Raw genomic sequence first — 24,567 nt, 5'->3', positions numbered from 1 at the left:
ATCTTGAGGAAGCTGTGTGGCCTCTTTGAGCCTCAGTTTCCTCATCTGCAAAACCAGGCCTTCCTAGCTGAGCTCTTAAAAGACTGGCTGAGATGAGGCAAGATGAATGGTGATGAATGTGGGGTCTTTCTGCGGCGAGGGTGGATAGGGATGATCACAGGGGCCAGGCTCCCTCATCCTCTGATCTGGGCAGTGAAAACTAGCTTCTAAGTATGACCTGATGATCCCAGTGATGTCGCAAGCAGGTTCCAGTCCCTGTGCCTCCCATTCCCGCTCCCAAGAGCCCGCCCAGCCTCAGGAACTGCCTCCAGCCCTCTGGCCTTGACTACTTAAGGGACCTGGATCCACCCCACAGCTGGGACAGTCCCAGCACACTGCACTGGGGATCTAGGATGGGGGCCTTGGCCGGGGCCCTGCTGTCCATTCTGCTGGCATTGCTGCTCACGTCCACCCCAGAGGCTCTGGGTGCCAACCCCGGCCTGGTCGCCAGGATCACTGACAAGGGCCTGGAATATGGTAAGAAGCCACGGCTGCTGGCTGGACTTGGCAAACCCAGGCCCCAGGCTGCTCTGCGTACAGTGGGGCAGGGAGAGGGGACACAGACTGGACCCTCTCCCTGGGGCAGTGCCATCTTCTGGGGGCTCTGGCTCCGATTCCAGCCTCACCACCCACCAGCTGAGTGTCCTGGGCAGGTTATTTGTGGTAGTGAGGCCCTCCACCAGCCAAGAGAGCACAGCTTTTCATGCAAGTAGTTGATCTGGGAAATTATCCCAGGAAACACAGTGGGGAAGCGGTGCTGAGAGGAGGAAGAGAACCAGCCAGGAGAGTGTGGGATTGAACCCGCCGCCACCTCCGTGGACGGGACCCACTCCGCTGGGAAACACATGCCTCTGAACTAGAGGTCAGAACTGTGGTCACCTCTAGAGGCAGCCAGAGACCCTGAAGGGCGTGAGGGAGCCTGCTGGGGTGCTGGAAGATGCTGTGTCTTGATTCAGGTGATGGTCACATGGCTGTATAAACATTAAAAATTATTTAGCAATACCTTTAAAATTAGTGCCCGATAGGCACTTTATGTATATTATTCCTCAGTTTTAAAGAATGGGCAGGCCAGGCACAGTGGCTCATGCCTGTAATCCTAGCACTTTGGGAGGCCAAGGTGGATGGATAGCTTGAGGCCAGGAGTTCGAGACCAGCCTGGCCAAATTGGTGAAACCTTGTCTCTACTAAAAATACAAAAATTAGCCAGGCGTGGTGGCAGGCACCTGTAACCCCAGCTACTCAAGAGGCTGAGGCAGGAGAATCACTTGAACCCAGGAGGCAGAGGTGGCAGTGAGCCGAGATTGTGCCACTGCACTCCAGCCTGAGCAATAGAAGGAGACCGTCTCAAAAATATAAATAAATAAAAATAAAACAAAGAATGGGCAAAAGTAGGACTATTTCTGTAGTTGAAACAAAGCCCCCGGACTATCCAGGTGGCAAGGGAGCTGGGTTATTTATACACCGTAGTGATTGATTGAGGGCTTCTAGGCAGGGGGAAGTCAGCTCCCCAGCATTTCTGTCCTGTTGCATGCACCTGCTTTCTGCAATTCCAGGACAAAGAGCCTCAGACCCCCACATTCATCACTATTCATCTTGCCTCATCTCAGCCAGTCTCTTAAGAGCTCAGCTAGGAAGGCTTGGTTTTGCAGATGAGGAAACTGAGGCTCAGGGAGGCAGACATTGGCAGCTGGGAGTCAACTGTCACTCACTGGAAAGACTCAAGGAGATGGACAGGCACTGGCCAGAGGTGCTTCCTGCATTCCTAGAGCCTGAATTGCCTTATCTGTGAAATGAGATAACAATACTCCCTTAGGTAGGGTTGTTGGGAGCCCACACTGGCTTGAGGCAGGGAAAGGGAAATCAGGGAAGGCTTCCAGGATGAAGTAAGGTGGAAAAGACAGTGGGAATTACACAGGGACAAGGGGTAGCGTTCCAGGCAGAGGAACCCCAACAGGTGCGTTTGCTAGAGGAAGAAGAGCAAATTGGAAAGAGGTGAAAGAGGAGGCCACTGGTCATCTGTGTACCCATGCCTGCCTTGGGGGCAGAAACCTGGGTCCCTCAGGTCTCGGAACAGTGGGATCTGGTAACTGTTACTTGCACTGAAACCCTGTATCAGGAGGGTTTGTCTTTTGTTCCTTTGCGCTGTGCACACGCACCATGTTTACGTAACCAAAATATGGTCCTTGCCATATTTTTAGTAATATAAACCCTGTTTGCTGTTCCAGGCATTTACTGAGTGCCCGCTGTGTGCCAGGCACCAAGCTGGGGTGCTTGTTATCTTCCCAGCCCCCTTTGCTTTGCAGTTGAGATGCCACCCTGATAGGAAAGTATTGTTGTCTTGCTATTTGACAGATAAACAAAGTGAAGGTTGGTTGGGGACTTTGTCAAAGTCACCCAGCTAGAAAGATGCCCCCTTTCTCTAGCCCCCAATCCTTCCAGTTTCTTCTGCACTGGCCAGATGTCATGAGGGACCAGAAGGAGGACCACATGCCAAAGCGCACAGCACTTTTGCCCTCAGGGAGTTGTTGGCAAAGGCATTCCATTTCCTCATCTGTAAAATGGATGTGAGCATAACAATGCCACAAGAAACGCAGGGATGCCTCTGAACGTCCCTTGTGCCACCTGGCTCGCAGGGGGTCTCATATGCTGTCATTGCACTTAATGACTTAATGCCAATAAGGATGTTGGGCTCTCTCCTCAGGGCAGGTGGGAGCCACAGCAGGGTTTAGAGCAGGGGAGGAGGCAGGTCAATCAAGCTGACTCCCAGCTGTTCCTGTCCACAGCGGCCCAGGAGGGGCTATTGGCTCTGCAGAGTGAGCTGCTCAGGATCACGCTGCCTGACTTCACTGGGGACTTCAGGATCCCCCACGTCGGCCGTGGACACTATGAGTTCCACAGGTGGGGCTCTCCCTTCTGCTGGGGCGCCGAGGTGGTTGGAACTGACAGTCAGAGGGGATTGGAGAGGGAGGGAGGGAGAGCCTCAGGATTGGGCTGCAGGGGGACCTCTCTGGGGCAGACGGTCGGATAGTTCCCTGAGCAGTTCGGAAGGAAATTCTGAAGGGACAATCAGGCCCGAAGCACACTGCACCCCTCCCCACCTACGCCTCTTGAGTGTTTCCTTCATTCCTGCCTTCTTTTATTCAGTCCATCAGCAAACATCTATTGAGCACCTACTATGTGCCAGGCAAGTAAAACAGAACTTGACCGTTCTTTTCACACTGTTGACAACCTTGCTGACCCTTTTTGGGTCTTCTCTTAAGGCTCATCATCTTCCGTAAATCTGTTTCCCCTACCTGGATATATTGAGAGAGGGAGCTGCAAGCCCAAAGGGATGTGTCTATGAACCTCCTCAGGATGCCGCCTGGGGTCGTTAGAGTCATGGGCTCTGATGCTGACTGTGAACCCGCAGGCAACTGCATCTCTTCCTTGAAGTTTGATTTCCTCTCCGTGGAAAGGGAATAAGAACAGTGCTGACCCCTCGGTGCGACCCAAATGGCATGAAGAATTAATGTGCTGAGCATGGTCACATGGTCGGTGCCTGGTACATAGCAGGTGCTCACCTGGAGCAGACCCTGCTGGTCTAGTCCCCACTGTGGAGCGGGAAGGGTGCAAAGGTGGGAGCTGGGTCCAGGCCCAGGGCTGACATCTCCTTCTGTGTCTCTCCCTTCAGCTTGAACATCCACAGCTGTAAGCTGCTTCGCTCTGCGATGAGGCCCTTCCCTGGCCATGGCCTGAGTCTCAGCATCTCTGACTCCTCTATCAGGGTCCAGGGCAGGTGGAAGGTGCGCAAGGCATTCTTGTAAGTTGACTCTGCTCCCAGGCCCTGGAGCTCTTGGCCTTGGCCTTTGCCCCATCCTTCTTAGGTCCAAGGTGTTCCTAGCTCATCAGAAAGGCCAGGTGATGGACAGGTGGAGCCCAAGCCCAGAGGTGGCCTGGGGATAGAGTCCTGGCTCTGGGATGAGTGTCTTTCCCTCTCTGAGTCTCTACTTCCTCATCTCCCAGAGGGGAAGGGCCTGCTTCCTTGATAGAGTCATGGGAGGCTAAATGCAATAATATCAAGTCTCCTTGGTTTGCTTCCCACAGAAACAGATCTTAAGGCAAGAATCTCAGTGCAATACTTTATCTTGGAAGCGATCTGAGGAAATATCCACAGGGGAGCAGGGAAATGAGTAAGGGAAGGGAAGGAACTCAGTCCAGTGGGTGAGTGAGGCTCAGTCTAACTGGGGAACTCGGGGACAGCATAGAACACGCCTCTGAGTTACTCCAGCCCCGCCTGGTCACCCCTTCCTCCTGCTTGCCTTTGGTCAAGGGCTGCTTCCAGAGGCTCTGGCTCTCAGGCACTTTGAACAGATCTCTAAACTCAGAGGCACTTGGATGGAAGGGTATTCGTGTGCTAGGGCTGTCATAACAAGCATAGACTGGGTGGCTTAAGCAGAAATGTGTTTTCTCACCATTCTGGAAGCTGAAGGCCAAGGTCAAGGTTTTGGCAGGCCTAGTTTCTTCTGAGGCCACTCTCCTCAGCTTGTGGATGGCTACACTTCGGCAATATCCTCACATGGTCTTTCCTCTGTGCTCAAGAAATCCTGTTTCTGAGGCCATGCACATTGGCTCACACCTGTAATCCCAGCACTTTGGGAGGCTGAGGCAGGCAGATCACTTGAGGTCAGGAGTTCGAGACCAGCTTGGCCAACATAGCGAAACTCAGTCTTAATAAATAAAAAATTAGCCAGATGTGGTGGCGGGCACCTGTAATCCCAACTACTCAGGAGGCAGAGACAGAAGAATCATTTGAACCTTGAAGGCAGAGGTTACAGTGAGCTGAGATCATGCCACTGCACTCCATCCTGGGGGACAGAGTGAGACTTCATCTCTAAAGAAAAAAAAAAGAAAAACCCCATTTCTCGCTGTATGTCCTAATCTCTTCTCATAAAGACACTAGTCAGATTGGATTAGGGCCCACCTTAATAGCCTCATTTTAATGTAATCACCTCTTCAAGGGGCCTATCTCCAAATGCTGTCACATTCTCTGGTACTGAGAATCAGAGCTTCAACATTTGAATTTGGGAAGCTGGTGGTGACACAGTGCAGCCCATAACAGAAGGAACAGCCAGTCTCTGCTGAGTGACATGACCATATTTATACTTCAGACCCGCACTGTCCAAAATAGTAGCCACCAGCCATGCCTTTACTGAGTGCTTGAAAAGTACCTGGTACAAGTTGAGATCTACACTAAATGTGCAACACTGGAATTGAAGATTTCGTATTTAAAAAAAAAAAAAAAAAAACAGCTGCCGGGCACGATGGCTCATGCCTGTAATCTCATCACTTTGGGAGGCCAAGGCAGGTGGATCATTTGAGGTCAAGAGTTCGAGACCAGCCTGGCCAACATAGTGAAACCCCGTTTCTACTAAAAATACAAAAATTAGCCAGGCCGTAGTGGCACACGCCTATAATCTCAGCTACTTGGGAGGCTGAGGCAGGAGAATTGCTTGAGCCTGGGAGGTGGAGGTTGCGGTGAGCCAAGATCTCACCACTGCACTCCAGTCTGGGCAAGAGAGGGAGATCCTGTCTCAAAAAGAAAAAAAAAAAAAAAATACATCTAATTAATAATGTTTGTATTGATTACATGTTGAAATGATATTATGTATTACTAAAATTGATTCCAGCTCTTTCTTTTTATCTTTTTTAATGTGTCATCTGGGAAATTTAAAATTACATGTGTGGCTCACATTCTATTGATTTAGAAAGATGCCAGTTTATATGTCACCTACATATGCACATTCATTCTGGTTCCATGAAAGGAATTGGCTGTACTCTTCTACCCTGGCTTTTGTCACTGAAGTATCTTAAATATCTCTTTCGATGGGCATGTGACAATCTACCTCATTTTTTTTTAACTTTTTTGACTGTGCTTTTAAAAATCGATATGAAATTCACAGAACACAAAATTGATTATTTGAAAGTATACAATTCAGTGGTATTTAGTACATTCACAGTATTATGCAACCTCCACCCTTATCTAGTTCCAAAACATTTTCATCATCCCAAGAGAAAACTCCTTACTCATTAAACAATCATCCCCTGTAGGAAGTAGAAACGTTCCTCTTCAAAGTTTCCTTTCTTGTTAAAGAATAACTCACAAGCGTTAGAAATAATAGTTTGTTTTAAAGACTTTCTTCAAAGCCTTCTTGCTTTTTGCCGGTAACTCTTTGTTAAGACTTATCCTATGTAGCTATTAGATATAAAGGAATAAGTACATTCTATATTCTTGTGCTTTAACCAAGATATTTGTGCTAGACATGCTCACAGGCACATAGTACATTCTATGTCCTTGAACTTTAACCAAGATATTTCTGTTATTACTCTTCTAAGTCCTTTTGCAGGCAACTTCCTGTCTTTTCCTTATTTGGACTTCCTCTTTGCCTATTCAAGAAAGTTTTAAGTTATTAGCCAATCAGGTTCAGTTTTAGATTGTGATGTCTGGCTCCAGCCAACAGAGATCAGACACAGCAGTAAGGATGACCCCAAATGCCTAAGGGATAAATATGTCTCCTTTTCCTTTGTTCATTGTACTCTCATGGTAAGACTGCTGGCGAGGGTACCCTTTCTGCAGGAAGTAAAGATTGCCTTGCTGAGAGATCCTTTGTCTCAGTGCTGACTTTTCTTTGTGGCACCGAGCATCTGTTCCCAACATTCCCCCTTTCCTTTCCCCCAGCTCCAGACAACCGCCATTGGGGTTGGAGACCCCTGGAATAGAGCACACTATTGCCCCATTGTTTTCAAAGGCTGCATAACATAGGTGCCCACAACTTATTCAACCTGTCACTGCTTGTGGACATTCAGGTCGTCTCCTCAATTTTTTTTTCTACTACCCATGATGCTTCAGTGAACTGCCACACACCACACATATATCTTGGTAGGAAGAGCTATCGGATAAAGGCTTAGAAGTTAAATTACTGGACCAAAGAGTATGTGTGTTAGAACAAGGAGAGACTGCTGATTTCTGTTTCAGAAAGGTTGTGCCAGTATGCTCTCCTAGCCCCAGTGTCTGGGACTTCTGTTTACTCATACATTCAATAGCACTGGGTATTAAAACTTCAAAAGTTTTTTGAATCTGATAGGCGAGAACTGGTGTCATTGTTATTTTCATTTTTAATAACTTTTATATGCTTATTTTCTACTGCATTTCCTGGTCATACCTTTTTTTTCTTTTGAGTTGTTTGTTTTGTCTTTCCTTGTTAATTGATATTGGCTTGTTCTTTGTATATTAAGGAAATTAGCTCATATATTCAGGAAATTGGCTCTTTGGACGTCTCATAATGCAATTTGTTTTTTACTTTACATATGGCATTTTTTGTCCACTGAAGTTTTAATTTTCTATGCCAGCAAGTTTATCAAGTATTTCCTTTATATACTAATGAGACTCGGATCTCATAAATATATAAAGGATATGGCTTATGAAACTTGGATCTTGCCTAGAAATGCCTTTGTCCATCCCTGGACTGTAAATACTGGGTCCGGGCTTTCTTTTAGATCTTTTATAGCTTTATTTGTTATTCTTAAATCTCTGCTCAGCTCCATTTATTTTGGGGTAAGAACTGATCTTGCTATTCTCCCCACAAATGGTGGCAGACCCTGGTCTAGGAACCAACCGTGGCTTCTCTGATCTCCTCCAGGAAACTACAAGGCTCCTTTGATGTGAGTGTCAAGGGCATCAGCATTTCCGTCAACCTCCTATTGGGCAGTGAGTCCTCAGGGAGGCCCACAGTTGCTGCCTCCAGATGCAGCAGCAACATCGGCGATGTGGAGGTGGACATGTCGGGAGACCTGGGGTAGGTTCCCATCGGAGCACTGCCAACTGACTCCTGGTTGCAGCCCCCGGCCCATTCAGCGCTCAGCCTGGCCTCCGGTAATTGTAATGATCCAGGTGGATGGCACAGGCACTTGAAGGTTATTCTTTGGGGAACCCTGTTGAGATGAACAGATACAGACTTAAGCCAGGAATACTGGTGCATCATTTTCATTAAAAAAAATAAGCTTCGGCCAGGCGCAGTGGCTCACGCCTGTAATCCCAGCACTTTGGGAGGCCGAGACGGGTGGATCATGAGGTCAATAGATCGAGACCATCCTGGTCAACATGGTGAAACCCCGTCTCTACTAAAAATACAAAAAATTAGCTGGGCATGGTGGTGCATGCCTGTAATCCCAGCTACTCAGGAGGCTGAGGCAGGAGAATTGCCTGAACCCAGGAGGCGGAGGTTGCGGTGAGCCAAGATCGCGCCATTGCCCTCCAGCCTGGGTAACAAGAGCGAAACTCCGTCTCAAAAAAAAAAAAAAAAGTAAGCTTCAGAGAACCCTTGTCAGGTGAATGAAATCTGGCTATTGGAGGAACACAGAAGCTTTAGTCGAAGGAGAATTTGCAAAAAAAATACAAGTCCTTGGATGAGTCATTTCATCTCTTCTGGTCTCAGTTTCCTTGATTAGAAAAGCATGGCCAGGTGCAGTGGCTCACACCTATAATCCCAGCACTTTGGGAGGCCAAGGCAGGAGGATCACTTGAGGTCAGGAGTTCAGGACCAGCCTGGTCAACATGGTGAAAAGCTGTCTCTACAAAAAATACAAGCATTAGTCAGGCATGGCCGGGCGCAGTGGCTCATGCCTGTAATCCCAACACTTTGGGAGGCCAAGGCAGGCAGAACACCTGAGGTCAAGAGTTTGAGACCAGCCTGGTCAACATGGTGAAATCCTGTCTCTACTAAAAATACAAAAAATTAGCCGGGTGTGGTGGCGGGCACCTGTAATCCCAGCTACTTAGGAGGCTGATGCAGGAGAATCGCTTGAGCCTGGGAGGTGGAGGTTTGCAGTGAGCCGAGACTGTGGCACAGCACTCCAGACTGAGCAACAGAGCGAGACTCCATCTCAAAAAAAAAAAAAAAAAAAAAATTAGCCAGGTGTGATGGCGCACGCCTGTAGTCTCAGCTACTTCAGCGGCTAAGGTGGGAGGATGGCTTGAGGCCAGGCGACAGACGTTGCAGTGAGCTGAGATTGTGCCACTGCACTCCAGCCTGGGTGACAGAGTGAGACCCTGTCTCAAAAAAAAAGTAAAGAAAAATGTGGATTCTCAAGCCCCTTCCCCAAATCTTGTGAATGTGATCATGCGATCGGGCGCCATAGATGTTGAGAAGCCAGATGCTCGGAATCAGGCCGGGTGTGCTGGGACACAGCAGGGCGCCAGGAGGCGGTGGAAAGGGCTCCCTTTGTGGACTGGCCTGGCCAGGAGCCAGGGCCCGGCTTTCCCAGACACCCGGCTGAGTTCAGTGGCAGACTGTGCTTCTCTCCCCAGGTGGCTGTTGAATCTCTTCCACAACCAGATCGAGTCCAAGTTCCAGGAGGTATTGGAGAGCAAGGTAAGAAGGCCCAAGCCTCTGACCTCCGCCGAGCTTGGTGAGGGCTGAATGGAAGACCTCACTGCCCACTGGCCCTGGACCAGCCATGGGGGCTGGTTTGGATGTACTTGAGCACAAGGCCCAGGGAAGACAAATCATTTGCCCAGGTCTTGGGGTTGTTGTGGGGCAGGCTGGGGGCAAAACTCCAAGTCCGTTCAGTTGGGCAGAAAATGGTCAAGTGCTTGCCAAGGGTTAAACAGCAGGGGCTAAGCACAGACTCCAGCCCCTCCCTCTGTTCAGCCTTGCTCAGTGCCCCGCACTACCCTGTGTTCCACCAAGGTCAGAAAGGAGATCATTCCTCAGGTGTCTGCAAGAGACCAGGCAGGAAACCTCAGCATGTGGGTGGGCCAGTTGGGAACCAGGCAAGCTCACGAGCATCAGCCCTGGGTGGGGAAGCAGCAATGCTGTCAGATTTTCCTGTTAAAAAGAATATGTGAAATCTTCAGATTTTGTTATCTTCGACTAAATCAAAAAGATTTCGTGTTAACTCTCAGTTCCTCTAAACACTCATCACCCCAAAATCCCGTTTCTGAGATATTAGCCGAAGGGTGTCTGTAGCAATGACTGTGGGAAGGGAGAAAGTGATGAAGGAGGAAAGGGAAAAATACACACACCACACACACACACTGCACACACTCCACATATCCTACACACACACAAACACACCACACACACTCCCTACACACACACATTACACACACCACACACACACCACTCACACCCCCTACATGCACGCACCACACCATACACACACACTACACACATACACACACACCTCACACACCACACCCCACACTCCCCACACACATGCCCCCCACACACACACCCCACACACATACCACATCCTCACAAATACACACACCCTACATACCACACACAGCCTACATACCCTAAACACACCTCCATACACACATCCTCTACACACACACCCCTTACATATCCTACACACACACACAAACACACCGCACACACCCCCTACACACACACATTACACACACCACACACACCCTACACACAGAAACAGACCACACACACACACCACTCACACCCCTACATGCACACACCACACACACTCCACACCATACACACTCCACACCATACACACACACACACACACACACACACACACACACACACACACACACCAGTCTGTAAGACCCATCTGTAGGTCCGGCCTCTGGTTTGTCTTTGAGTGCCCCCTCGTGGTTGAAGCAGGAATGGCTGGCAGACCCCCACATTGTGGGTGTGGCCAGCTGTGCCGTTTCTTTTCTGGTTCTGGGGCCCTGAGATTAAGTGACCTTGAGAAACATGCCAACCTACTCAGGCACCCTGTTGCCATATTGCTGTGCATAACAATAGTAATATAGTACAGCTATAATTATCACAGTAGTCATGGACCATGATAATTATTGTTTTGATAAATGAATATAATTAATGCTATACAGAATCTATTCTTGTGTAACTATTCTGATTTATAACAGAAAAGGCTGCTATTTCTTGAGCCTGTGGCTTGGCCAGGGATAGTGGGCTCAGTACTTCATGTGCACAGTCTCATTCGATCTTAACCTCGACCTTGGAAGGAGGTGCCATTTTCCACATGGACAGATCTGAGGGGTGGAGTAGCTTGCCCAATGTCACCTTGCTGGTGAGAGGCTGAGTCAGGATTGGAGCTTCCTAGGATGTGGAGCAGCTCATACCAAAAGCCTTCTAGGGCTGGGTGTCTCGGGACCCCTGATCCTTCTAGATCTTCCAATTCTCTTCCTTCCAGAAAAACTAAGAGCCTGGTGTAGGGCCTTTCCAGTTCTCCACTCAGGGTGGGATGTGTTACCTGGACCGGCGGGGTTAAGGAGAAGAATAAGCACTCACGGAATGCTTGCTCTCTGGGTGATGTATACTGACTGTCTCATTCCCCAACTTCCCAAAATGTTACCAGAAAGGGGTCCTGATCCAGAACCTCAAGAGAGGGTTCTTGGATCTCACTTAAGAAAGAATTTGGGGTGAGAAAAGTGAAAGCAAGTTTATTAGAGAAGTCACGCGGAAAAGCATGGCTGCTCCACAGGCAGAGCTGCAGCAGGGCTGTGCAGTTGAGTATACTTGTGGTTATTTCTTGATTCTATGCTAAACAAAGGTGGTTTTTTTTTTTTTTTTTTTTTTTTTTTTTGAGACAGACTCTTGCTCTGGCACCAGGCTGGAGTGCAGTGGCGCGATCTCGGCTCACTGCAACCTCCGCCTCCCAAGTTCAAGTGATTCTCCTGCCTCAGCCTCCCAAGTAGCTGGGACTACAGGCCCCCACCACCACACCCGGCTAATTTTTTGTATTTTTAGTAGAGACGGGGTTTCACTGTGTTAGCCAGAATGCTCTAGATCTCCTGACCTCATGGTCCGCCCACCTTGGCCTCCCAAAGTGCTGGGGATTACAGGCGTGAGCCACTGCTCCTGGCTTTTTTTTTTTTTTGAGACAGGGTCTTGCTCTGTCACCAGGCTGAAGTGCAGGGGTGTGATCTCAGCTCACTGTAACCTCCGCCTCCCGGGTTCAAGTGATTTTCCTGCCTCAGACTCCCAAGAAGCTGGGACTACAGGTGCGCGTCACCACGCCTGGCTAATTTTTTGTATTTTAGTGGAGATGGGGTTTCACCATGTTGGCCAGGATGGTCTTGATCTCCTGACCTTGTGATCCACCCACCTCAGCCTCCCAAAGTGCTGGGATTATAGGTGTGAGCCACCACACCCAGCCTGGGTGAAGTATTCACGAGTTTTCCTGGAAAGGGGCAAGACCTTCCCAGAATTGAAGTTTCCTTCCCCTCTTAGATCATATAGGGTAACTTCTGGACATTGCCACGGCATTTGTAAACTGTCATTGCACTGGTGGGCATGACTTTTAACATGTCATCGCATTATAATTAACGTATAATGAGCAGTGAGGACGACCGAGGGCACTTTGGTTGCCATCTTGGTTTCAGCCGGCTTCTTTCCTGCATCCTGTTTTTTTCCGTGGGGTCTTTATGACCTGTATCCTGTAATCCCAGTCCTGCTGACGTCCTAGCTCATCCTGTGACGAAGAATGCCTAGCCTCCTGGGAACGCGGCCCAGCAGGTCTTAGCCTCATTTCGCTCCTGTTCAAGATAGAGTCACTCTAGTTCAAACACCACTGACAAAAACTCCCTGGGAAACACCTGGCCTTGCCATTGTATCTTGTGGGTGAGAACCAAAAAGTAGAGAGAGGTTCAGCAAAGGTCAAGCAGCCATTGGGAACTGGGCAGGATTTGAACCCAAGTTTGCCTGGCTTTCCTGCCGCACCCCAACCACTACCTCAGCTGCTTCTCCAGGAGGCCCTGCTGTGCGAGGTCCCTAAAGGCTGGGGCATCCAGGCTCCAGGCTTTTGGGATGATCTGATGGGCTGTTGTCTGAAGGAAAGGCAGGAAAGGAGCATGGAGGTGGACAGAGTTCCTTGGTTCCCTTGCAAACAACCACGAATGTTCCTCACCACGTTTGACCTTGCTTTCTGGCAGCTCCTCGCTGCTAAACTCCTCTCCCGGAAAGCAGAGCAGCTGCAAAGAGCGGTCAAGATATACCCTTTGCCTTCCCAGCCCCCAGCATCGCCCTTCCCCACAGCCCAATGCCTGATGGATGGTGCCTGCGCACCTGTTGGCACAGAAGCCGTCTGTGACCCCTGCACAGCCCTCTCCTTCACTACATATGTGGATTCTTTGCACAATAGGAGGTAGCTAGCTAACAAAAAGAGCTGTTTAAAGTGAGGACTTTCTCATCGCACATAAACAGAGACAATACTGACGGATGAACCCAATTTTTTTTTGAAATGGGGTTTCACTCTTGTTGCCCAGGCTGGAGTACAATGGCGCAATCTTGGCTCACTGCAACCTCCGCCTCTTGGGTTCCAGCGATTCTCCTGCCTCAGCCTCCTGAGTAGCTGGGATTACAGGCATGTGCCACCACGCCCAGCTAATTTTTGTATTTTTTAAGTGGAGACGGGGTTTCTCCAAGTTGGTCAGGCTGGTCTTGAACTCCCGACCTCAGGTGATCCACCCGCCTCAGCCTCCCAAAATGCTGGCATTACAGGCATGAGCCACCTCGCACAGCCGAACCCAAGTGTTTTAATGGTGGAGTTTCAGGCAGCGTCTTCAGCCAATGCTCCCTCATCGAGCTGTGTCAGTGAATGCCCACAGTTATTCTTTGAAAATGGTCTCCTGATTGACATTGCCATGGTCTTTCCTGCATAAAACATTGACCTGCTACAAATTCTATACTAGGTTTCATTGACTGCAATGAGAATTTAAAGACACTTGCAAAGTCATCCCAGTGTAGAATCCTTCTAGAGCCTTATTTTTTTTCTTCCTCCTAAGATTTTCTGTTGTCTGGTACAAATTTAACTATGTTTTTAGAGGGTTTGTTTTTTTTTTAAGCACCTTACCCTTCCAGAGTATTTATCTTAGGTTTTCATAGAAAGAACCCTTTAAGCTGGGGCCGGGCATGGTGGCTCAAGCCTGTAATCCCAGAATTTTGGGAGGCTGAGAGGAGTAGATCATTTGAGGTCAGGAGTTTGAGACCAGCTTGGCCAACGTGGTGAGACCCCCGTCTCTATTAAAAATACAAAAATCAGCTGGGTGTGGTGGTGCATGCCTATAATTCCAGCTACTCAGGAGGCGGAGGTAGGAGAATCATTTGAATCTGGGAGCCGGAAGTTGCAGTGAGCTGAGATCATGCCATTGCACGTTGCACTCCAGCCTGGGTAACAGAGCAAGATTGTGTCTTAATTAAAAAAAAAAAAGACAAACAACTCTTTTCTCAATTATATTGCATTAGTTTACATAACAAAGTATTCTAGTGCTTACAAAAGCACGTGCAGCAAACAGGCTGCAGGGCTTTCATGTGGACCCCAGCAGGGTCCAGCTGGACTTTTCAAAATATATCCCAAGGCTGGATAATAAATAATTCGGGTAATTACAGTAGCAAGTACAGCAATCAAGCTTAGAAATGCACATTTCCTTCTCTTGAGAAGCTGGCCACACAACTGGTGGCAATTGTGTGTGAGTGGCCTACAGACCCCAGATTCAGTCTTCTGGGAGTGCCAGCAGGAATGGGGAATACTCATCAATCCAGCCAACCTGTTCAGGATGACCATTAAGAACTATTTACACACCGAGAGCGGTAGCTCACGCCTGTCATCCCAGCATTTTGGGAGGCAGAGGCAGGTGGTTTGTCTGAGGTCAGGAGTTCAAGACCAGCCTGGCCAACATGGTGAATGAAACCCTGTCTCTGCTAAATTTACAACAACTAGCTGGCCGTGGTGGCGCACACCTGTAGTCCCAGCTACTCGGGAGGTTGAGGCAGGAGAATCGCCTGAACCCAGGAAGCAGAGGTTGCAGTGAGCTGAGATCGCACTATTTCACTCCAACCTGGGCGACAAGCGTGAAACTCCGTCTCAAAAACAAACAAAAAAAAGAGTTACCTACATTAACTGTATGTTCATTTGTGTGATTATTTCTAGTTAGTGTCTAGTTTTGCTATTAAACTCTAAATTCTGAGAGGCCAGGACCTCCCAAAGGAAAACTTTGTCTATAATGGTGGAGTTTTAGGCACTGTCTCCAGCCAGCACCCCCTCCTCTGGCTGTGTCAGTGACTCCCTAGCTCAGAAGTCCCGTCTTGGGACAGACTTTGAAAAGTCCAATTGGACCCTAGTGGAGTCCACATGGGAGCCTACATATTTTTATTGTTTCCATTTCCTTGGTACCTGGCCGATGGCAAGCACTTATAAACATTTGTAAATCAATGATCACATAGCATACATATGAAATAATGTGGCTGCAGTCATCAGCACCATGCCAGACCAGAGCTGGGGAACTCACTCAGGCATTCTCTTCCCATTTTTTTCAGATCTGTGAAATGATACAGAAATCAGTGTCCTCCAATCTACAGCCTTATCTCCAAACTCTGCCAGGTAGGACACCCCACCGACCTGGGACACTTTATTTCTGTTAATTTCTATAACATCATATGTGTACCTTATAAAATAGCAAATGGGACAGAAATATAGAAAGTGAAAATTAAGGGCCGGGCGTGGTGGTTCGCACCTGCAGTCCCAGCACTTTGGGAGGCCGAGATGGGCGGATTAGCTGAGGCCAGGAGTTCGAGACCAGCCTGACCAACATGGCAAAACCCCATCTCTACTACAAATACAAACTTAGCTGGGCATAGTGGCACATGCCTGTAACCCCAGCTACTTGAAAGGCTGAGGCAGGAGAATTGCTTGAATCTGGGAGGCAGAGGTTTCGGTGAGCCAAGATCATGCTATTGCAATTCACCCTAGGCAACAAAGAGCGAAACTCCATCTCAAAAAAAGAAAAAAAAGTAAAAATGGAAAGTTGCTTTTTCTCCCCAACTTTTCTTCCAAGAAGTAACCTCTTGTTTGAATGTATCTTTTCAGATAATTTATTTGCATGTATAAATATAAATATATGTAAGCATATGAATAGACATTCACATATGTATTATTTTGTTCATGAATCTATGTGTATTTGCATAATTATAAATATGTATGTTCATATACATAGTATAGACATTGTTCTAGATTTCTTTTTTTTGAGACAGGGTCTCACTCTGTGGCCCAGGCTGGAGTGCAGTGGTGTGATCTCGGCTCACTGCAGCCTCAACCTCCTGAGCTCAAGTGATCCTCCTGCCTCAGCCACCTGAGTAGCTGGGACCACAGGTTCCTTGCCATCACACTCGGCTACTTTTTTGTATTTTTTGTAGAGACAGGGTTTCTCGGTGTTGCCCAGGCTGGTCTCAAACTCCTGGGCTCAAGTGATCCACCCACCTCAGCCTCCCAAAGTACTGACAGGAGCCAGCCACCATGCCAGCCTGATTTAATTTTTCAAAACTTTTTATTGAAGTATATTTATAGAGAAAAGTACTCAAATCATAAGTGTATAGTTAAAGAGTTTTCACATGCATGTAACCTGCTCCCAACCAAGAAATAGAACATGGCTGGTTTTTCGGAGCCCCTGGTGTCCCCCTCGATCACTACCCAGCCCTCTAGGGTCACCTCCCAACTTCTACCAGCAAAGATTAGTTTTGCACTTTGCACATGAATGGAATCAGACATATTTTGAGTCTCTTTTCAAAAGCCAGAAGGCTTTCTTTGTTCAACTTTAAAATAAGAGGTCAGGACTGGGTGCTGTGGATCATGCCTTTAATCCCAGCACTTAGGGAGGCCGAGGCGGGTGGATTACCTGAGGTTAGGAGTTTGAGACCAGACTGGTCAACATGGTGAAACCCCATCTCTACTAAAAATACAAAAATTAGCCAGGCGTCATGGTGGGCACCTGTAATCCCAGCTACTCAGGAGGCTGAGGCAGGAGAATCACTTGAACCTGGGAGGCAGAGGTTGCAATGAGCCGAGATCTCAGCACTGCACTCCAGCCTGGGCAACAGAGCAAGACTGTCTCAAAATAATAATAATAATAATAATAGGCTGGGAGCTGTGGCTTATGCCTATAATCCCTGCATTTTGGGAGGCCAAGGTGGGTGGATCATGAGGGCAGGAGTTCAAGACCAGCCTGACCAAGATGGTAAAACCCTGTCTCTACAAAAAATACAAAAATTAGCCAGGTATGGTGGTAGGCACCTATAATCTCAGCTACTTGGGAGGTTGAGGCAGGGAATTGATTGAACCCGGGAGGCAGAGGTTGCAGTGAACCGAGACTGCACCACTGCACTCCAGCCTGGGTGACAGAGCAAACCTCTGTCTCAAAAATAATAATAATGATAAATAATAAATAAATAAAATAAAATATGAGATCAGGCCAGGAGTGGTGGTGCACACCTGTAATCCCAGCACTTTGAGAGGCCAGTGAGGGAGGATCACTTGAGTTCAGGCATTCAAAGCCGGCCTGGGCAACATGGTGAAACCCTCTCTCTACAATAAATACAAAAATTAGCCAAGCGTAGTGGCATGCGCCTGTAGTCCCCGCTACTTGGGAGGTGGGAGGATCACTTGAGCCCAGGAGCTCAAGGCAGGGGTGAGCTTAAATTGTGCCACTGCACTCCAGCCTGGGCCACAGAGTGAGACCCTATCTCAAAAAAACTGAAATAAAATAAAACATGAGGTCAATGCATATTGCCGCATGCACCTGTAGTGTAGCCGGCTCATTCTCCTTGCTGCGTACTATACCACCGTGTAGATGTTGCTCCATGTATTTGTCCATTCTATTATTGAAGGCCATCTGGGGGTGGTGTTCAGTTTTAGCCCATGCACTGCTATGAATATCCTAGTGCCTGTGGTCACACGTCTTTCGGTATATACCTGGGAGTGAAATTGCAGACTCATGTGACATGCCCAGATTCGATATTATCAGATCCTGGCAAAAAGTTTCCCAAAGTGGTTGTAACAGACCTTATTATGTTAACAGCTATGTAGTATTCCATTACATGGATGTGTCTTTGTTTATTTAATAAGTCCTCGCTGACGGACATTTTGGTGTCTGCCTTTCCCTTGCTGATGCCAACAGGGCTGCAGGGAGCCATCTACAAATGGAGTCCCTGGATCCAGGGTGCACACATTCAGTGTGGAGGGGGAGACCCTGATCAATTATCTGAGGTGTTCTCTGATGCCTGGGCTCCCAAGCCCCCCATGTGGTTACTTGTTGACAGCACCTTTACCAGAGGTCCAAGTCGGCAACCCAGTACTGGGACTTGGAACACTCGTTCATTCGGGGCTTTGGAGGGGAGTGTCTTGGCCCTCTGGACGCACCCTGCCTGACCTTCCTGGTTATTGGTTCAGCATTAAGCTCCAGGTGTGGCTGGAGAGGTGAAGCCTGGACTCGTGTGTGTGTGTGTGTGTGTGTGTGTGTGTGTGTGTGTCTGGAAACTGCTTAGGCCCTAAACTGACCATAACACCCCATCACTGTTAACTTCCCCAAGGAAACCCATGTAGTCTCTTGAAGAAGCACTTCTTTGCCTCGGGCCCAGCTGGTAGGGGGAGTCTGAAGAAGGTCACAGGGAATGTGAGTCAGCCAGAGCCCTCGCCCCTCCTCCAGCAGCTGAAAGCGGCACCTGGCCTCTAATTCTGCCCTGTCCTGGTTCACAGTTACAAAAGAGATTGACAGTTTCGCCGGCATCGATTACAGCTTAGTGGAAGCCCCTCGAGCAACAGCCCAGATGCTGGAGGTGATGTTTAAGGTGAGCGTCCTGGGCCCGGGCTGGGTGGGTGAGGCTTTCCCCCAGGGTCAGTCATTCCCTAGGCCAGCTGTCCCCCTAACTTCAGATCTGTCCTTGTCTTCCCAGTGGTTCCCGCTGTGTCGAGGGCCGGGCGATATGGAGTGGTGGGGAGTGTTCCCAGAGCTAGGATTCCCCACGGGTGCCTTACACCTCTCAGGTCTTAACACCTCCCTCCTCCTCCTTCCCCTACTTTGCCTTGCCCATCATGCAGAAAAGGCCAATCAGAGCAGGCCCTAGGGGGTGTAGATGGGCCTAGGGCATATAGAGGGGCTGGCCAGGATATCCTGTGGGTTAATATAGAAAAGCTTCTAGGGAGCTCTTCGTTAAAAGACAACACTGCTTTAATGGTGGAGTTTCAGGCAGTGCCGCAGACAGCAGCCTTTCATCAGACTGTGTAGGGGAACACCTAGCCCCAGCCTCAGGACAGGCTTTGAAACATCCAACTGGACCCTACTTCCCTCTCCAGGGTGAAATCTTCCATCGTAACCACCATTCCCCAGTTGCCCTCCCTGCTCCCGTCATAAGCCTTCCTGAGGAACACGACAAAATGGTCTACTTCGCTGTCTCAGATTATGTCTTCAACACAGCCAGCCTGGTTTACCACCAGGAAGGGCATCTGAACTTCTCCATCACAGATGACATGGTGAGGATGGTGGCAAATAGGTCTCTCGAATGAGCATGGGACCCACTGCTTCTTCCTTCTTTCCTTTTCACCCCTGTTGACATCAGTAAAATACTAAGTTATAGCTAAGAGAAAAATCAAGACCAGGAAAAGTATGTTAGCACAATCTCCCTTTTTACTTCGGTGGCCAGGAAACTCAAAGCCAAAGTTATTTCTCCCTTGGCTCACGCCTATAATCCCAGCACTTTGGGAGCCTGAGGTGGGCAGATTGCTTGAGGTCAGGAGTTCGAGACCAGCCTGGCCAACATGGCCAAACCCCGTCTCTACGAAAAATACAAAAATTAGCCAGGTGTGATGGTGGTGCACACCTGTAATATCAACTACTCAGGAGGCTGAGGTGGGAGAATCACTTGAACCCAGGAGGTGGAGGTTGCAGTGAGCCAAGATCGTGCTACTGCACTCCAGCCTGGGTGACAGAGTGAGACTCTGACTCAAAAAAAAAAAAGTTCTTTCTGCCTTATAACAACCGTGGAAGACTTTGCAGCTTGCTTTTCTGTGTTTTACTTTTCTAGGCCTGTTTTCTAGTCTAGACTTGTTAGTCTAATTCATATTTCCTTTCATCCTGATGATTTCTGATTACTAAAATATTTCTAAAAATATTTTAGTGAATGAGGCCGGGTGCAGTGACTCACACCTGTAATCCTAACACTTTGGGAGGCCGAGGTGGGCAGATCACCTGAGGTCAGGAGTTTAAGACCATCCTGGCCAACATAGCAAAACCCTGTCTCTACTAAAAATACAAAAATTTGCAGGGCATGGCGGCATATGCCTGTAATCCCAGCTATATGGGAGGTGGAGGCAGGAGAATCTCTTAACCCCAGGAGGCGGAGGTTGCAATGAGCCAGGATCTCACATTGCACTGCAGCCTGGGCAACAGAGTGAGACTCCATCTCCAAAAAAAATATATATATATATATATTTTTTTTTTCAGTGAATGAGGCAGGATAATACATGCACCGATAAATGCATTTAGTTTCAGAGAAAAGGAAATAAAGACCAATTGAAAAATAAAGCACAATTATGAAGACACTGAGCCCATAAATTAATTTCTTTAACATCTCAAACCTATCAGGGAGCTTCCTTGTAGCTAAAGCGAAAAGGATATATGATTTCATGATTCATACTGAAAAGGAGAGACAGTCTTTCTCACACCCCCAAAACAACTGTTTCCAATGTGGCTTTGTATAGAGAGAAGACTGAATGTTATAGCAGGTCATCCCTTTAATGGCTCTCCAGTTTATCTAATACTTCTGGGTTTCAAAAAGTTGTTTCTTGAAGCACTTCATCAAAGTTGAGGCCTCATGAACAATGTCAGGGGAGTGGGAGCAACCGTGTGGCTGGGCTCGGACGGCCCAGCCTCCCCTGGTGTCAATCCAGGACTGTCTGGTAGATGGAGGGTTGTTTTGTCCTTCAAATGGCCTCCCACACCTGCACAGGCCTTGGCTTGTGGCATGGTGTTTGGTTTATCCATCCTACCTGTGACACAGGCCTCTCTTTCCGTGGGATGATAACAGGTACGTTTCATGGGGTGCTCACCATATGCGGGGCCTTGTGCTAGATGTTCATTTAGCCCTCACAGTGACTTGAAGGTGGGGGCTATTATCCCCATTTTATGGATGAGGAAGTTGAGGTTCAGGGAGATGAAAGGGCTGGTCTGAGATCACAAAGTCAGGACACAAACCGAGGTCTGTGTGACTGCAAACTTCACACTTGCAGACCCTCGGAGTGGGACCCACACCTCAGCTCCACCCTGGGAGAGCAGGCAGGACGCTGGGCACCCATGTGCTCTGCTTGGGTGAATGCAGGACAGGCATCTCAACCCTGCCAGGGTAACCCAGGCCGTGGAGAAGTGACAGGCTTGCACACCGCGGCGCCTCCCCAGTCCTCTTTAGACCTTCAGCTCCAGCAAGAGCACCCTGACACTTCTTCGTGTCTCTTTGCTGCAGATACCGCCCGACTCTAATATCCGACTGACCACCAAGTCCTTCCGACCCTTCGTCCCACGGGTAAGGCGTCCCTGAGTTCCCCATGAGTGCAGACTGAGCCCATTAGATTCCAGAGGTTTCTCTTTAAAACCTCTGCATTTCTCTCAGGTTGGCCAAGAGTCAGAGGGCCGGATGAGACTCCCACTGAAGGCTGGGTACTGCTCCCTTTAAAGCCCAAATAACAGAGGCTGAGCCCCACATTTTGTGGAACCACATCTTGTCTAATCTTTTATTGGTGTTATCTAAGAATCCCAAGGAATGCTGGCATATTCCATAAAATGTACCCAGCACTTTTGGAGGCCAAGGCAGGTGGATCAGAAGGTCGGGAGATCAAGACCATCCCGGCCAACATTGTGAAGCCTTGTCTCTACTAAAATACACAAAACTAGCTGGACGTGGTGACGCGCGCCTGTAGTCCCAGCTAGTAGGGAGGCTGAGACAGGAGAATCGCTTGAACCTGGGAAGCAGAGGTTGCAGTGAGCCGAGATCATGCCACTGCACTCCAGCCTGGGTGACAGAGCGAGACTCCATCTCAAAAAAAAAAAAAAGTACCCTTATGAATAGGAACTAACAATTATAGAGGGCTTCCTAGGCTCCAGGCATGTTCTTGGTGCTTTAAAAAATTAACTTTTTGGCCAGGCATGGTGGCTCATGCCTATAATCCCAGCATTGTGGGAGGCCAAGGTGGGCGGATTGCTCGAGCCCAGGAGTTGAAGACCAGCCTGAGCAACATAACAAAACCCCATCTCTACAAAAAATACAAAAAATCAGCTGGATATGGTGGCATGTGCCTACAGTCTTAGCTAGTCAGGAGGTTTAGATGGGAGGATCACCTGAGCCCAGGAGATCAAGGGTACAGTGAAGGCACTACTGCACTCCAGTCTGGGCAACAGAGTGAAACTGTCTCAAACAAAACAAACCCGAAACCACAACTACAGAAACCAAAAGACTCACACCTTTTGCTAGTTTTTGGTAGTTTACATATACAGAATAAATCAGGTAAGCTTTTACCTAACTGAAATACTTATATTCACAGAAGTAAGTCAGCATTTATAGAAATCCTAAAGCTCAGGATTTTCTTTCCTTTTCTTTTTACCTCCTGAAGGTTGTCGAGATTTACGAGGAGATCGGGGTTCTCTCCGATAAGGATCATTAGAGCCATACAATTCAATAGTGCCCAGGTTGAGCAGCACTGCTTTCTGGAGGTAGTCAACCATAGCAATGCCATTGCAATTGCCAAAAACCACCCTGGGAATAGGAAAATAAACATTTTAGCACAAACAAATAATTTCAAGAAAATGTACTGTAGTCTAAAAGGCTGAAGAATGCGGCATGGTCGGTCTTTCAGAAACTTCTTTGAAACAAAACACAGCTATAGGAGCTGATATATAGGCTACATATGCCTTCTCACAGAACTGTTTAGATCTTCTGCAGACATTAATTATTTAATATCACTAAATCAATCAACTGTATTATTTATAAAAAAATATTTGACATAGGAGTTGAAACTTGATCAGAGAGATAAATCTCTCACACCTCACAATGCAACATCTATTTTTCTACCTTGGGGGCATTTTGAGATCTTCATGGGTAGGAGACATTCCCTTCCTCTAGGCAAATAGGAGATTATACATTGGGCCAAGTTTTGGTAATCATTCAAGTCAAGAATAAAAAGTAGAAAGCATACATCTTGAAGGCTCCCTTTGGGGTGTTCTAAGTACCTTCTCAATTATGAGTCAGGAACTATAAACCAATCAACTATGAAAAAAGGAAATTTATTCTTTTAAAATCTTTTAAGCCAGAAATGGAAAACTGACATATATAGGGGGCTATGTAAGTAAGTAAAAGAGGACACGTAAACACCATTGTGACTTAAGAGTATATGGCACATCTAACAGGAAAAGCTTCAACTCAGTTCCAGCTGAAGCTGCCATGCAGAAAAGTGGACATGGCCACATAATCAGATTTTTAAGTTGAAGCTTAAAGTATGGATTTATATAGTCTTGGTAACCAATAAAAATTCTAAAAATAGACAGAAAGGGCCAAACAAAATAACAACTGTAAGCTCAGTGAGGCCTGCAATTGACTGATTTGCAATTTCCTTTGAAACTTCCTATTGGTTCTTTTTCTCATTTCCTATTTGTTTTCTTTATGGTTGTGGACAATAAAATATCTATATGTGCTCTTACATCATGTGGCAGCAAATAAAAGATATGAGAGAAAACTATCTCTGACTGTAGCCAGTGTTATTTTGATGTATAGTCGCCCCTTGTCTTTAGAGTTTGGTTCCAGGACCCCCACAGATACTAAAATCTGTGGATGTACAAGTCCTCAATACAAAAGGGCATAAAATTTGCATGTAACCAACATACAGTCTCCCATACACTTTAAATTATCTTCAGATTATTAACATACATCTAATACAATGGAAATGCTATATAGATTTTATACTGTATTTTTTAACTTTATTTTTAAAAATTGTTGTATCGTTTCTTGTTACATTTTCTGAATATTTTGATCTGCTGTTGCTTCAACCCATGGATGAAATAGGTGGATACAGAGGGCTAACTATACAGCTGCAAGAGACAGAGTAGGTGGTGGGAGATACCAGCAAGAAAAAAAAAAATGAATGAGTCCCTAGGGCCAGCATCAAGCAAGGAGACAATGAACTACACATGATAAATAGCTCCGGGACTGAAGTTTCTTACACTGCAGTGTTGATTTTTGATACAAGAAAATAATAAATGCTTTATAAGTCTATCACATTGTAATAAAAGTATATATAATTAACTATATGGCTGAAGGCATGAATTGACAAATAAAACAAATATACTGTAGTATAGATAAATACTAATTATTGTCATGCCTTTACAACTTATACAAGTTCATTGGAAATAGAAAGAAAAATTACATAGCTACAGTTCAACATTTACAAAAATCAGTATATAACAAAGTCTTCTGGGTTCATGTTGTTAGATTTCTATTATAGTAACTATTAATAAGAAAGTTGTTTCTGGGAGTTTATATCTAGGAGGATATACTGACTTTAAAACATCATCACAAATAATCTGTTGGTCCTTGAGGCATTTAACTTTACATCAGAAAATAGTGCATGCACACCCAAAGTAAGTTACTCGGAATGAAATTATGTTCCAAATAAACACTGAATTTGGTCTGAAAT

The 24,567-nt window shown here is 47.1% G+C and overlaps 1 protein-coding gene across 3 annotated transcripts in view; it reads left to right on the top strand.

Moving 5' to 3' along the window:
* Window positions 1-237: 237 nt before the first annotated feature.
* Window positions 238-24,567, top strand: part of LBP (lipopolysaccharide binding protein) — a 36,001-nt gene continuing 11,671 nt past the window's right edge. For all 3 annotated transcript variants that reach the window (XR_004274072.1, XM_032294970.1, XM_032294971.1), the window contains exons 1-9: window positions 238-516; window positions 2,823-2,937; window positions 3,710-3,838; window positions 7,716-7,871; window positions 9,383-9,446; window positions 15,378-15,441; window positions 18,589-18,680; window positions 19,186-19,362; window positions 21,348-21,407. Coding sequence is in view for 2 of the 3 variants with exons in the window: in XM_032294970.1 (XP_032150861.1) it covers window positions 393-516; window positions 2,823-2,937; window positions 3,710-3,838; window positions 7,716-7,871; window positions 9,383-9,446; window positions 15,378-15,441; window positions 18,589-18,680; window positions 19,186-19,362; window positions 21,348-21,407 (981 nt within the window). In the remaining variant the exon portion in view is untranslated. The remainder of the gene's footprint in view (window positions 517-2,822; window positions 2,938-3,709; window positions 3,839-7,715; window positions 7,872-9,382; window positions 9,447-15,377; window positions 15,442-18,588; window positions 18,681-19,185; window positions 19,363-21,347; window positions 21,408-24,567) is intronic.

The sequence above is a fragment of the Sapajus apella genome, unplaced genomic scaffold, assembly GCF_009761245.1.
Source record: "Sapajus apella isolate SASKATOON/1434 unplaced genomic scaffold, GSC_monkey_1.0 scaffold33, whole genome shotgun sequence".
Classification (NCBI taxonomy): domain Eukaryota; kingdom Metazoa; phylum Chordata; class Mammalia; order Primates; family Cebidae; genus Sapajus; species Sapajus apella.
The sequence above is the reverse complement of the archived record's forward strand: the minus strand, read 5'-3'. Positions and strand labels throughout refer to the sequence as shown.